We start from the raw sequence: 15,590 nt of genomic DNA, 5'->3' as shown, positions 1-15,590 counted from the left end.
TAGTGGTCCAAGTTGAAGTCAGTATATACAGTCATGGCCAAAAGTTTTGAGAATTACATAAATATTGGAAATTGGAAAAGTTGCTGCTTAAGTTTTTATAATAGCAATTTGCATATACTCCAGAATGTTATGAAGAGTGATCAGATGAATTGCATAGTCCTTCTTGCCATGAAAATTAACTTAATCCCAAAAAAAAAAACCTTGTAATCATCTTCCAAACCCATCATAAGAGGACCTGCTGAGATCATTTCAGTAATCATCTTGTTAACTCAGGTGAGAATGTTGACGAGCACAAGGCTGGAGATCATTATGTCAGGCTGATTGGGTTAGAATGGCAGACTTGACATGTTAAAAGGAGGGTGATGCTTGAAATCATTGTTCTTCCATTGTTAACCATGGTGACCTGCAAAGAAACGCGTGCAGCCATCATTGCGTTGCATAAAAAAAGGCTTCACAGGCAAGGATATTGCGGCTACTAAGACTGCACCTAAATCAACAATTTATAGGTTCATCAAGATCTTCAAGGAAAGAGGTTCAATTCTTGTAAAGAAGGCTTCAGGGTGTCCAAGAAAGTCCAGCAAGCGCCAGGATCGTCTCCTAAAGAGGATTCAGCTGCGGGATCGGAGTGCCACCAGTGCAGAGCTTGCTCAGGAATGGCAGCAGGCAGGTGTGAGCGCATCTGCAAGCACAGTGAGGCGAAGACTTTTGGAAGATGGCCTGGTGTCAAGAAGGGAAGCAAAGAAGCCACTTCTCTCCAAAAAAAACATCAGGGACAGATTGATCTTCTGCAGAAAGTATAGTGAATGGACTGCTGAGGACTGGGGCAAAGTCATATTCTCCGATGAAGCCCCTTTCCGATTGTTTGGGGCATCTGGAAAAAGGCTTGTCCGGAGAAGAAAAGGTGAGCGCTACCATCAGTCCTGTGTCATGCCAACAGTAAAGCATCCTGACACCATTCATGTGTGGGGTTGCTTCTCATCCAAGGGAGTGGGCTCACTCACAATTCTGCCCAAAAACACAGCCATGAATAAAGAATGGTACCAAAACACCCTCCAACAGCAACTCCTTCCAACAATCCAACAACAGTTTGGTGAAGAACAATGCATTTTCCAGCACGATGGAGCACCGTGCCATAAGGCAAAAGTGATAACTAAGTGGCTCGGGGACCAGAATGTTGAAATTTTGGGTCCATGGCCTGGAAAACTCCCCAGATCTTAATCCCATTGAGAACTTGTGGTCAATCCTCAAGAGGCGGATGGACAAACAAAAAACCCACTAATTCTGACAAACTCCAAGAAGTTATTATGAAAGAATGGGTTGCTATCAGTCAAGATTTGGCCCAGAAGTTGATTGAGAGCATGCCCAGTCGAATTGCAGAGGTCCTGAAAAAGAAGGGCCAATACTGCAAATACTGACTCTTTGCATACAGTAAATGTCATGTAATTGTCGATAAAAGCCTTTGAAACGTATGAAGTGCTTGTAATTATATTTCAGTACATCACAGAAACAATTGAAACAAAGATCTAAAAGCAGTTTAGCAGCAAACTTTTTGAAAACTAATATTTATGTAATTCTCAAAACTTTTGGCCACGACTGTATATTAATGAGAATATGGGACAAATATAATGTAATTTAGTGGCGGCATGTGCTGAGTGTGGAGGGCTGCTTACAGCGCTTGGTCACCTGTCGCACCAGAACCATTTTCGGAACCGAAACTTAGAAATTGCTTACGGTTCTGATTCTTTTCAAAGAACTGAATAAGACTTGATAGGAATAAGAATAAGAACCGGTTCTCGGTTCCCAACCCTAGTAAGTAGACACTGTTGGATGTGTAGAGAGCAAATCTGCGGTACTTATAGAAATTTTTAATGCACATGAAAACTCAGTTTTCGTACAGGGCATAATAAAAACATTTAGGGCTTTACTGAAAACATTTGGGGCTTCAGCCCCCTTAGCCCACCCCTAGCGCCACCCCTGGTCTGATTACATTCATACTACATAGAACATAGACTGCAAAGTAAGTACTTATTCAAAACAGGTGCCTACTCGTAGAGTATTCAGTTTCATTCTTAGTCACTGTCTTTATGTCACTGTCAAGTGAGTTACTGAATAATTCATATATAAATAACTGGTGATATTGTAAGTTACTCAATAGTAATGTGTTATTGAACTGTTCAATAAAGTAAAATAATACTCACAGTTGTGCTGTCTGAACAGCAACTTCACTCACCTTGAAACAGCAAACCATGAATTTTTTGTTACTGAAAATAAACTTAAATAAAATAAAATATAAAAACAAACAAGCATAAACTTATTTTATTTCAGCTAGTTGCCAAGACAACATTTTCAGTTAATTTATCTTGATGTATTAAAATAAACAAAAAAATTAAAGGAAACTATATAGGCAAAAACGAATAAAAATTACAAAAACAACTAAATTAAAATGTTTTAAACTAAAACTAAAATGAGAGATATATAAAACAGAAAATATAAAAATAAAAACTAATTCAAAATATTAATAAAACTATAATAGTATCTCAATGATACTAAACTAAACTAACTAAAATACTAAAATATAATATATATAATATATATATAATATATATATATATATATATATATATATATATATATATATAATAGACAATGACTATAAAAGCATTATTTAAAAGTTCAATTTTTACCTTTACCAATTTTTTTTTTTTTTTTTTTTTTGAATGCCATGTCATGCATTAAATGTTGCTTTTGAATAAATAGATGAAATTTGAAGAAATAAATAAATAAATGACAATGGAAAAGTAGTGCAGAGATATGCAAAAACACGTTCTTGTGTGAATGGCCCCTAACTATGCAGAGGTTATAGTTTAGATGTTGATTAATTCCATTGTATATTCTAGCGCATACTTGAGAGATTATTTGCGTCACATCTGCCAGACAGTGGAAGCTCTGTTGTCTAAGGTAATTTAACAGTAATCAGTGGCTTCTAATCAATCACGTCCGGGTTGTTGTTCACTAATGCTGTTTGTTTTCCTTCATTAATGTGTTATTTGTCAAAGATTCGCCAGGGCTTTCATGTCAGATGGCAGGTTGGCAGAACTGATGAGCAGTTGATGATAACGTTCAGTTGTAGAAATGATCCTGACAGCTGGACAGCACTCTAAACGCAACAGAATCTTGGTCTTTCGTGTGTGGAATTTCTAACGGAAATATCTTTTGGAATGTTAACTATAGCACGCCTCGCAGTTTGGTATTCAATTGTAAAGTTTTCAGCAGACAGCCACTCTCTCTCTCTGTTTCTCTTTTCAGGAGAATCTCTAACTCGTGGTTAAGCACAGGCTGGTTCACAATGACTATTGCCTTAGAGCTCTGTGACAGAATCAATGTGTATGGCATGGTGCCTCCAGATTTCTGTAGGTGAGTCAGATTTCACTGCTTTGCTTTTGGGTTTCAGCATACAGGGAGGTCCAAACGTCTGAGACCACTAGTTAAAAGCTTCTCTTTTGGATTCTTTTGATTATACATACACTACTGTTCAGAAGTTTGGGGTCGAAAAGATTTTTTAATGTTTTTGAAAGTCTCTTATGTTCACCAAGGCTGAATTTATTTGATCAGAAAAACTGTAAAACATATTGTGGAATAATATTAGAATTTAAAACTGTTTTCTATTGGAACATATTTTAAAATGCAATTAAATTTAAATTGGTGCTTTCCTATTATAACAGTTGAAAACAGTTCTGCTGATTAATATTTTATGGAAACCGCAATACATTATTTTTTTATACATTAATATAAGGTGCAACAATAATATATAGTAATTAATAATAATAATATTGACCCCCAAACTATTGATTATTTGTGTAGTTCTGACATTTTATTTGTTTGAATTTAAAAGATTGTCACAAATTTGTTTATTTGATTACTGACCTAGAAATAATTATGCACTGATACTAAAATTTTGTCCGATATGATAAGCCAATAATTCATTTCATATTGTAGCCATAAACCGATGAAAGGCAGATTTCAAAATTGTGGTAACACTTAACAACAAGGTTCATTATTTAACATGAACTAAGCATGAACAATACTTCTATAGCATTTAATAATCTTAGCTATTGTTAATTTCAGCATTTACTAATGCATTATTAAAATTAAACATTGTGCTTTTTAACATTAGTTAATGCACTGTGAATTAACATGAACTAACAATGAACAACTGTATTTTCATTAAATAACATTAACAAGGATTATTAAATACTGTAATAAATGTGTTGTCCATTGTTTGTTCATGTTAGTTAATACATTAACATTAACTAATGGAACCTAATTGTAAAGTGTTACCAGTAAAATGTATGTGTAAATTAAAAATAAAACTCTAAAAACTAAATTAATCTTTTAAATGCTACAAGTGAATTTAAGCATTGCAACATGCACAGTATATAAAATGGATATTAATTTTAAGATATATAATCCATAATAATAATAATAACATATTATTGCCCTTTTGCTGGTTTTGAATGCTTCTATTGACCTCATTTGTAAGTCGCTTTGGATAAAAAAGCTGCTAAGTGACTAAATGTAAAGATTACATTTAACAGTGTTAGTAAATTATCAGTGTTTTTAAAGATTTATTTTAAATATGCATTAGATGGCAGCAAATGTAATCGAAATGTAAAAACAGGGAAAATTAGTATAAACAATTAAATATGTTACATTGGCCTATAGTATCAGTTTGTTAATATCAGTTGATAACTGATATGTATCGCGTGCCCCTATTAGAAATAGGTCATTCATAAAATAAACATTTTTAATCAATATTTATTCCTTTCATTTTATAACATTTTGTTGTTTACAGTGTTTCAAAATCCTAAAACTTTCTAAAGTTTAAATTGTATTGTAAATTGCAGATTTCCAATGTAGTCAAAGATCTGATCTTTCTGTGTGTTCATTCAGGGTTTTCTCCCTGCATAGTGGGTTATATTGTCACGGCAGCCCATGCGGTGTACCAAAAATAACCGAGAGCCGAAAATTAAATGATTCATTGTGGTTCCCTGCTGAGGCATGACCTCTCCCCCCAGCCATTTGCAACTATAATGTATTACACAAAATCAATTTATTCCTCTTAAAGCCAGTTATTCTCTGAACCAAATCAGGTTAATTGCCTTGAAAATGAATATCTAGCTCAGGATTAATTTGGGAATCGGGGAATGTAATGGTACCTTAACACTGTCCCCATTTTAATCTCTGCTCTCATTGTTTACAGGGAGTCTCAGCACCCCTCTGTGCCATATCACTACTACGAACCGACGGGTCCGGACGAATGTGCCATGTACATCTCCCATGAGCGAGGCCGGCGAGGCAGCCACCATCGCTTCATCACAGAGAAGCGGGTCTTTGCCAGCTGGGCTCGGACATTCAACATCCATTTCTACCAGCCGGACTGGAGTCCTCCACCGTTGCCGAGAAATAGCACGGCAACCACAGCCTTCACCCGATCGCAGAAGACGTGACTCTTACTAGAGCCTTCAAAAGATCTCAAACTGCCTCAAACGGATCACTGGATAATTCCTGTTGCCATGTGGATGGATTGACTGAGAGAGATTCAGATTCATGGAGAACTGATGCTTAAACCTTTTCTTTTGCACATTCATTGTTTAGGTACAAAAGTCATTCCAATAGTGTGTACACATCCACATTTCAGAAAATTTGATCAGTAGCTTATTGAGCATCACTGGAAGTTCTTAGTTTTATGCGGTGTATAGAAAAACTAGAAAGGGTGGTGGATCCAAGAGCTCTGGAGTGTCCGCTTGCAACAATATTTGTGCTAAAGACAATGTAAAACAGCATTTTACTTTCATAATATCACATATTTCTGAGTGAAACAGGATAGTCAATGAGAGAACGGAAGGATGGCACTTGATTTTGTCCAGTTGGAATTGATTTGATTTTGAAAAGTTATCTCTAAATACTCTCTGTCAGGTGGTTTACATCTGCAGAACAGGGAATGCACGGAAATGTCTTTTTTGGATTAATTTTGATGAAAGATTATGAAGACACTAAGTCTTCTAAGAAAGTAAACAATGCCAGTTTTGATTCATGTTGACTTTAAATAATCAACAGACCCAGAAATGTCATTTTTGATGACCTGTACACTCTTAAAAATAAAAGTTATTTTTTTGGCATTGATGGTTCCATGAAGGAAGTTCAAAATCCATGGAACCTTTTAACTGGACAAAAGGTTCTTTATAGTGAAGATTTTTTTTTTTTTTTAGGATTATTATAATGTAAAGAAAATTATTTTAAGAACTGTTCACTGTAAAAAAAAAAGTACTGTTTTTAAATATGTTTTACATTATGAAACTTAAACCTTTTTACAAGTTACATGAAACTTGATTTTTTTTTTTTTTAAAGACGGTTTAATTTAATTTCACTTGAAATGACTTGCACAACCAAGTCGATTATACTTAAAAAGTAAAACATGTAAGGCAACTGATATTAAGTTTTATGTTGAAATGGGTGGATTTTTTTTGTGTACTTTTTGGAACCAAAAATGTTATGGCATTGCTTCTATGGCATTTGAAACCTTTATTTTTAGGAGTGTATAATATTTAAAAAAATGTTAAGGACATACTGACATTAAGGACATTTTAAGGATACACTAAAATGAATTTCAAAGTACAGTTTTTTTTTTTCTTCTTTATTTAACTATTTTATTGTCCCCACTGACACTGGATTGTTGTATTTTTATAATTATTTATTTATTTATTTAGTCAGTCTGTCTTTTTTTATGCTTTGCTATTATTTTTCTTTCTCAAGATTTCCAAATCCATTACACACTGCTGACACCCTTACACAGAAAATAAAAGGTGCAAACGATTGTATTTGATTTTGAGATTGATTTTAAGTGTTTTAACACTAAGAATTATTATTATTATTATTATTTTGTAAAAACAGAAAAGTGCCAATTAATATTCATTGTGATTCTTCAGTTTTGATCTAGCTTTCTCACATTTATCAAAATTGAATTATTGAATCCAGCTGGAATGCGTAAGGATCCACAAGAAATGCAGCAGCATGAAGGCAACACAGAGCTTCTGAAAATGAAATCGAAACCCAACATACATTATTTTTGTGGTCAGTCTGGTGAGTAGCGTGTCAGAGGTGTACAAGACACATACTGGTGTAATTACGGCCGTCACAGCTGAAGGCCATGCATCGTTGACCATGACCACGCTGCACCTGTCAATCATGCAAATGCACACACGCGTCGCGACTGTTAACGCAGCCGTCGCATTAATGCGCCCCAGACGACTGACAAGTTGGCATTGGTGTTGAATGCACAAATGTTTGCTGCACAGCTATGAGTGATGAGGCAGCCTATTATAGCTTGAATTGTTGAAAAAGCTACTGTTCATTGTATAAATGCAGAAATGCCTGTCCATCTTGAGGGGAAGCACAAGAATTTGGTGAGATTTATTTCTGTATGCTAACAGCTATAGAGGAAATCATGGAAAAACAGCAGTAAGAAAAAATGTTTTCAAGATAAAGTCATTTCTATAATAATAGGTTCGTTATCTTAATTGATCTGGTCACAATAATTGTTTATTTTATTTTAAAAGCAGAGAAATGATGCAGCTTTAAATGACATTGGTAAACAGCTAAAAGGTTAATTAAAGGAATATTCCGGGTTCAGAAGTTTTCAATCAATGGCATTTGTGGCATACTGTTGATTACAATGCAGAATAATTTCAATTTGTTCTTTAAAAAAAGCAAAAAGGCAAGGCTGCAATGAGTCACTTACAATAGAAGTGACTGGGGCAAATTTATGGAGGATTTAAAAGCAGAAAAGTGAAGCTTACAATTTTATTTGCATTAATTGTTAAAACGTGTTGTTTTCACCATTATAAAGGCATTTTAGATTTATAGGTACTGTATGCTATTAGGGGTTATTATAATTAACAAAGTATTGTATTTTTTTATCATTATATATTATAAATGTATATATATATATAAAGCTGATGTACTAAAATATTTAAAACTAAAATAAAAAATAAGAAAAAATATACATAAAAAAAAAAAATTTCATTTAGTTTAAGCTGATGTATTTAAAACTAAAATAAAAAATAAGAAAAGTATACTTTTAAAAAAAAATGACAAAGACAAAACACATTTATTAAAACTTTAAAATTAAAATTAAAACAGGAAATATAAAAAATAAAAAGTAATTAAATGATACTACGAAAGTATCGCAATGATACTAAAATGATGCTTTAAATTTGGATATAACTTTACTCAAATGTTAACATGCATATTGTTTATATCTAAACTCTTGAATGAGTGAGTAATGTTTACAGATTCAATTCTACTGTAAGTACCTTTTTTTTTAAGAAAAAGTATATACAAATTTTGCAATCATTATTGTGTCATAAAGCTGTCTATTAAGCTTAATTTATAATATATCCAGAATATTGGTACAGCATGCATGTGTTGTTGTTAGTTTTATACAAGACCACTTTCTTAACTTTGGTTTCTCTGGTTTGTGCAAACACTGTAGACATTCTCTGAAAACAGGGTTACTCTGTCTAGAGAGAAAACACAATGAACAGAATACCTCAAGTGTGGCACTGTGGTATGATACTGAAAGAGTATTGATCCATGGTGGCCCAGCTATTTTCCAAACAGTGAGTCGCTGACTGAGAGACAAACGTCTCCTGCTTTGAGAAAAAAAAGACAGATGAAATAACTGGGTGCTGAGCTATAATTAAACCCCAAATATATCTGTTTACATTTAATGAGCAGCAGTTAAACCAACCCTGCAATTACGTGCTAAATGATTTCACATCACAAAATCATGAAATGTAGTCTACTGCAGGAGCAAAAATAACTCAGTGATTTTCCCTCTGTGCCAGCTTATAATTGCACAAAAAGCCAAAAGGTCTGGTTGCATTAAGCTGCTGTTCACTCATTTGGAGAATAATTAAAAAAATTGCAAAAAAATAATACACACTAAAAACAGTTGGGTTAAAAATAACCCAACAAGTAACCCAACTATGGGTTGGTATAGCACCTTCCCAACTGTGGGTTATTTTTAACCCAATGATTGGGTTAAAAGCCAGTTGGGTTAAAAATAACCCAACCGTGGGTTAACTATTTACTTTTATTCATGAGATTATTTTATGAATAAAATACACAATTTTTCAAATACGTATGTTTTATTTAAGTAGAAAAAACATAAATCTGCTTTAAAAACAGTTTTTTAAAGTTTTAAATGACAAATTTACTCAAATATTGATGAGGCGCCTAGTATTGATATAAATGTGCACAATTATAATTCAAAATACACGAGTGGAACATGCAGAACACATGGCAAATAAATGTTGAAGTACAAATATTCAAAATACACATTAAATTCAAAACAAATATACACAAACAATATACATAAATTCAAATACATGTTAAATTCAAAACACAAATATCCACATACAGTACAAATATTCAAAACAAATGTGCACATACAGTACAGAAATATACAACCTAAACATTTGTGCACATACAGTATACAAATTCATAACCTACACATATGCACATATAGTACGCTTTTAAAATACAGATGTGCACATACAGTACAGAAATATTACAACCTAAAAAAAAACATCTGTGTGCACATACGGTATAACAAATTCAAACCACCAAAATGTGCACATACCAGTAATACAAAAACTACACAAATGTGTACACCAAGGACATACCTTTATACTTCAAGAAATAAACATAATCCTTAATAAAAATCTGCAGTGGTCACCAGATGCATTGTGTTATAAACACCTTAAAGGGATAGTTCACCCAAAAATGAAAATTCTTTCAACAATAACACTATACGAGAATACTTTTTGTGGGTAAGACCTCCGTTGCATCTTTGGAAAACACAATTTAAGATATTTTTGATGCATTCATGACAGCTCTCTGACCCTCCCATAGACAGCAAGGTCCTTACACCATCAACGTCCAGAAACTTAGCAAGGATTGGTAAAATAATCCATGTGACATCAGGGGTTCAAACGTAATATTATACGAAACACTTTTTGTGGGCAAAAGAAAAAAAAATAATGCGTTATTCAAAACAATTTTGTCTCCTCCGTGTCCCCTAGTGCCATTTTGGACAGTATCCACTCAACGTAAACAGCGTATGCTGTTAAAGTTAAACCCCTGATGTCACATGGATTATTTTACCAATCTCCTTGCTAAGTTTCTGGACATTGATGGTGTAAGGACCCTTGCTGTCCATAGGAGGGTCAGAGAGCTGTCAGAATGCATCAACAATATCTTAATTTGTGTTCCAAAGATGAACGGAGGTCTTGCGGGTTTGGAACAACATGAGGGTGAGTGATTAATGACAGAATTTTCATTTGTGGGTGAACTAACCCTTAAACGTGTGTTTTGGCTACTGGATCAACTGATGATCAGTAACTTTGAATACAAAGTTTTTTAGGAGGCAGCAATGTGTAGAAGGAACTCCTCCAGGAATTATTATAGACTGCATGCTGCAAGAACTCCCAAATTGGAGCAGAGGGCTTTGGGTAGTTTACGTCATAGCTGTAGAAACGTTTTGAAGCATTCATTAACTGCTTGAAGTAAGGTCTCCTTTTCAACTGCTCTCCAATGAAAATGATGAAAAACTTGGGAGGAATATTCATTTGTCTCCAAGCACCAAGACATTGGATCCTGGCTTGTGCTCCATTGTTGAGGTAGTGGACCCTTATTAGCACACACCTTGAAAGAAAAATAAACTTAAGTTGGCATATATGACAAACATTTCAGGGATTCAATATATTTTTTAAAAATGAATCAAAGAAAAAAAGGTAAAACTGAAGCAGTCTTGTAGTGAATTAAAATAAGTTTAACTCTAAAAGTGATGAATGACCATTAGTCGTGACAACAGTGGTTACAAAAACAGAGTCACTGAAGGAAAGAGTTTATGTACAGAGCATGTAATTTAATGGGCCTATATTATCCTCTTTTGGATTTTACTTTTCCTTTAGGTAGTAATATAGCTGTTTGTGCATGTAAACTGGCTACATCAGAGGAGGGAGTTCATTACAAAAAACTCTTCAAAAGTCTTTTAAAAAAAAAAAAAAACTCTTATACATCACTAAACTAAAAAATTACTTACCTTGAATGTTTTCTATTAAATTGCAGAGGTTCCGCTGTTGTAATCCTTTCTTTACAAAATCCACTAATCCATTTATCTAAAACATAAGTATAAACATGTTTAGTATAACACATTTAATATAAATGCAAAATTGTTATAGCTTCATAAGAAAAAATTACTATAGTTAGAGGCTATTCCATGAATTCCTGTAATGGCTTTAATACAACATGCATGGCTAATATAAAACAATTATAGCCTATGTATGTGTTGTTGTTGTTTTTTTAACACTTTCAAATAATTCTGATACACTGACGAATGGCTTGTTTTACGCTCTGTTGTAGGAGTAACGTAAGGTTATGTAGTTTGGGGCGCTGGTACGAATTTCTGCTAAAGAGCGGATTGCCTTACGACTCTGCTCTTTCGTCTGAGTTTTGAACTTCTATAACAGAAAATTCAGCGAATTCAAACGCTTGGTGTCTGTCGTATGACTGATGTGTGAGCTCAGCTCGCTCGAGCAGCTTCAGTCACTGGTCCGATCAGATAAATGGTCCGTGCGGCTTTTCTAGCCTAAAGATTTCGGCGCCCTTTCACATTTCACCAGACATTTTTATTAACGTTAAGTAATCTTCTCTAAACGGTTTTGCTAGTCTTTCAGCTAATATTTTTATTTATTAATGCTAGCAAGCAAACGGGAATAGCATATTCATTTACAATCGATCTGGGGAAGAACTGACTAAAGGGATTAAAAACTTCGTTTTTTTTTTAAATAGTTTTACGATATAATTAACGTTTCAGTACACATTACTTAATGTAATAACAGTTATATACATCATAAAATTATATTAACATTATATTAACAGTTACTTACCTTTCATAATCAGGCAGACTCCCGCTGATGTCCACTGAGTCGCTGACTGGACCGTTAAAATTTGAACCGGAGTGAAGCGGGGAAACATATTTAACCCAACAGTTGGGGTTATAACTAAAAATAACCCCAACGCCGAAAATAAATGACCCAACAAATTTTAAGAGAACCCAACACAATGACCCAATATGTGTAACCCAACGGTTGGGTTAAAAAAACAACCCAACGTTTTTTACTGTTATATATATATATATTAGATATATATATATCTATATATATATATATTATATATATATATATATATATATATATATATATATATATATATAATTAAGAATAATAATAATAAAACAAAAACAAAGCAGCAATATGGGGCCAAGCACGGTACAGCAAGTATAGAAAACAGAACAACCACAACAATTACAACCAGCAGGGCAAGCACAGTATGCACAGCAAGTATAACAAGCACAGCAAACTCATCAAAACACATCACACTGGAAAGTCAAAAGCTCTACAATGTGCATCTCAAAAGCACAAAACACTGTTAAGATTTTATATATAAATGCACCACATCTTATGTGCCACACTGGATTCAAACCCCCATCCTGAAAGGTTTGGGGCATGTGGCTTAGCATAGTACACGATTCAGTCGGTGCACATTCATTAGGCTGTTGAGGAGAGCTTTCAGTGTGAGAATGAGCACACTTAGTGTTACTTAGTATGTTGACCAGATTAGCATGCTAAGCTAATTATAAAGAAAATAATGAAAAATGAGACATTGTCAAAATTAGCATAAACCACACCAAGAGTTAGCAGATTTAGCAAAACTCCTTAGATCTCTGGAACACTAGGTGGCACTGTGTTCAAACTTCGCAGGTACCTCTGGAACATGATCTGTGCATTAAAAAACGGGATCTATATCGCCCTCCGACAGGCACTTCAGAGTGAAAACAATCATGGCCACCATATTAAAGGGTCGTTACAAATCGAAGTGCTCAAAACTGGCCACTTCAAAGGGCCTTTCGGAATGAAGGATTTCAAGGGAACAACTGATGGACACTTCGGGCCCTTTGCACAGGGAAGTTGTTTGGCGTATTTAAGCGTATTTGGTGTATAAGTTGTATGACATAATTTAAAACTACATGGCATGAATTATGCATAAGCAAAATGTCATATCCATTTAAAACCAATTAATAAACAGTAATATCCATTGGCCTTGGTGCAATAAGCCCAAAATTAATTAATTAATTAAATAAATAAATAATTAAACTAATGTTTAACAAAAGGCTAATAAAATAGCTTTAACTGGTCTTCGTGATTGAAATATGAAATTAGCATAATCAATAATAATTTATGAGTTGAGAGATCTGGCATTCTTTAATTTATATTTTAATAAGACTCTATTTCATAGCCTAATAAATATGTCTCAATATGTAATAGGTAGATATTTTAATACAACCTAACCAGCAAATGCAGGTGTTGAACTATTCACAGCTCTCTTATAACTCAACATTATGTTACTAGAATTCATTTTCATAATGTTTCTTCATTGTAAAATGTGGGTTCGTTGTTCTTTCATTTCACACAGAAAAAGAGCTCCCCTATTTTCCGCTTTATTACTTTCCTTCAAGTTTAAAAGGAACAGAACATGAAAAGCTTTCAGAGTCTTTTCACTGTAGGCTTTATTCAAAATGTCACCTTTAGCCAGTTTTATAATAAAAACATAAAGCAAGATGCTAGAGAACATAAATGGGAAAAAGACAAAATGGCACTGTAGAAATTCTCATAATGCATTTACTCACATAACGTGAGTTCCAGTGAATATTTTATTGTGGGTTGTTCTTCTAAACAATCCTTGATGTCTGACCTACCAACAGTTAATGATGCATTAGACAGACAAAAAAAAAAAAAAAAAAAAAAATTAATTAGAGAGTGCAATTTGTCAATCTCTCATTCACACTTGCTGTGTAGCTGAGGGTGAATTCAGTCGAGCCCTTTAACACAGTTCAAGTGCAGCAGAGATGCTAATGGACAGATACAGGACAGCCACAGGCAAATGGAGCTATTTGGTTGCTGTACATGGAAATGTTGTTTGTTGTCCATTAATTCTTCACATTTATTGCTGGGTGATTTCATGAAAATGTCTAGGCCACAAAAACCAAAGAGCTTATATTTTGCTTAAAAAACAAAGCCTATTTTAGGACCAATAAGATATTTTGCTAATTTCATGACATGTTCTACCCACTTCATGTCAGCAGTTTAATGATATGTGGAAAACAAATGTTATATTATTTAAATTAAGGACAATATTGATATGTTATCATTTCTTGTACTTGATTTGATTTATGCTGATTTTAAAAAAAAATCCATCACTGTATTACATTCATGACAACGAGATGTTTCTTTTCATTATGACAATGAGAATTTGAGATTAAAATGTGCTTAAAATACAAACACAAACAAACAACAACAACAAAAAAAAAACTTAATGATCCTAAAATAGGCTTTATTTTCTTTATGCAAAAAAATTACTTATTTTCTCAATTGTGGTAAAATATGACCCATAAATTATTTGTGCTACACAGCAAAGTAGTGTCCTTTTCCACTTCAAATAACTATTAAATAATAAAAATGCAAATTATAAAGTGCAATTGAAACAACAGATCAGCAATTGCACATATTTAGATTATCTCTTTAAAAAAAAAAAAAAAAAAACTCATCCCACTGAGAACAAGTGAAGAACTGGAAATTAAAGTACAAACCAACAAATAAGAAGTATGCTTCTCCCTGCAAGCTGTCTGCGTGTTTAGTTCAAAAGAAAGTCCCTGTGTGAAATTCAAATGCTTTCACTACTGAGCAACAAACAACAAAGAATGTCTCAATGTAAGAAGTCAGTGCATGTCACTTTCAAAAAATGATACACAGCAAAACCCAAAGAAAACAAACTTGCATCAAAAAAATAAATAAAAACCTATTCCTGACCGAATCAATCATGAACAAAGTTAGGGTGGGCTCTTTTATGGAAGAGAAGACACGAGTGATTCTTTGACTCTGCGGTGCTGGGAGGGATGAATCAGAAGATGTGTTTGAGATGCTTGATGCCATAGGTCTGGAAGAACACCAGCAAGATAAGAGTCCAGAGCCCCAGAATGAAGCCATCAGGAGGGTGCCAGTCTTTCTGCTTGGGTTTCTGTGAAGAAATGTCAGCAACAACTCAGATGAGTCTGTTCCATATCATGAACAACAACTGAATTTCATTCGCTCTTGATGTATGATGTAGAATTACGGTAAATTGTCAAACAATGTCCTTTCCAGTTCAAACGAGTTTTCTGAACACATCACAAGGTAATACAGGCTTTACAGAGAAGCTGTTATTGAAGGATAGGAAAGCACAAAACTGCCAACAGTAAATATTATTACCAACCATAAACATTTTCAACACTTTAGAAAGTGCTAACAGGAATGCACTGTGAAGAAACTGAATTTGAGCAAGAAACTGAATCCAAAAAAACAAAACAAAAAAAAAACAAGCAAGTAAAAGAAAGAAAAAGGAAAATAAGATGAAACCTGAAAACAAAA

General features: G+C 33.8%; 2 protein-coding genes across 2 annotated transcripts in view; one reads left to right on the top strand and one right to left on the bottom strand.

The window, feature by feature from the left end:
• Nucleotides 1-6,207, top strand: part of st6galnac5a (ST6 (alpha-N-acetyl-neuraminyl-2,3-beta-galactosyl-1,3)-N-acetylgalactosaminide alpha-2,6-sialyltransferase 5a) — a 53,495-nt gene extending 47,288 nt beyond the window's left edge. Inside the window, exons 4-5 of the mRNA XM_042770921.1 lie at nucleotides 3,307-3,414; nucleotides 5,261-6,207. Of these exons, the coding sequence (XP_042626855.1) occupies nucleotides 3,307-3,414; nucleotides 5,261-5,507 (355 nt within the window). The 3' untranslated portion in view covers nucleotides 5,508-6,207. The remainder of the gene's footprint in view (nucleotides 1-3,306; nucleotides 3,415-5,260) is intronic.
• A 7,461-nt stretch (nucleotides 6,208-13,668) lies between these two features.
• Nucleotides 13,669-15,590, bottom strand: part of LOC109083843 (phosphatidylinositol glycan anchor biosynthesis, class K) — a 44,151-nt gene continuing 42,229 nt past the window's right edge. The window contains exon 12 of the mRNA XM_042714258.1: nucleotides 13,669-15,201. Coding sequence (XP_042570192.1) covers nucleotides 15,085-15,201 — 117 coding nt within the window. The 3' untranslated portion in view covers nucleotides 13,669-15,084. The remainder of the gene's footprint in view (nucleotides 15,202-15,590) is intronic.

This window comes from Cyprinus carpio, chromosome A2 (assembly GCF_018340385.1).
Source record: "Cyprinus carpio isolate SPL01 chromosome A2, ASM1834038v1, whole genome shotgun sequence".
Lineage (NCBI taxonomy): Eukaryota > Metazoa > Chordata > Actinopteri > Cypriniformes > Cyprinidae > Cyprinus > Cyprinus carpio.
Note: the sequence above shows the minus strand (reverse complement) of the source record. Positions and strands in the feature narration are given on the sequence as shown.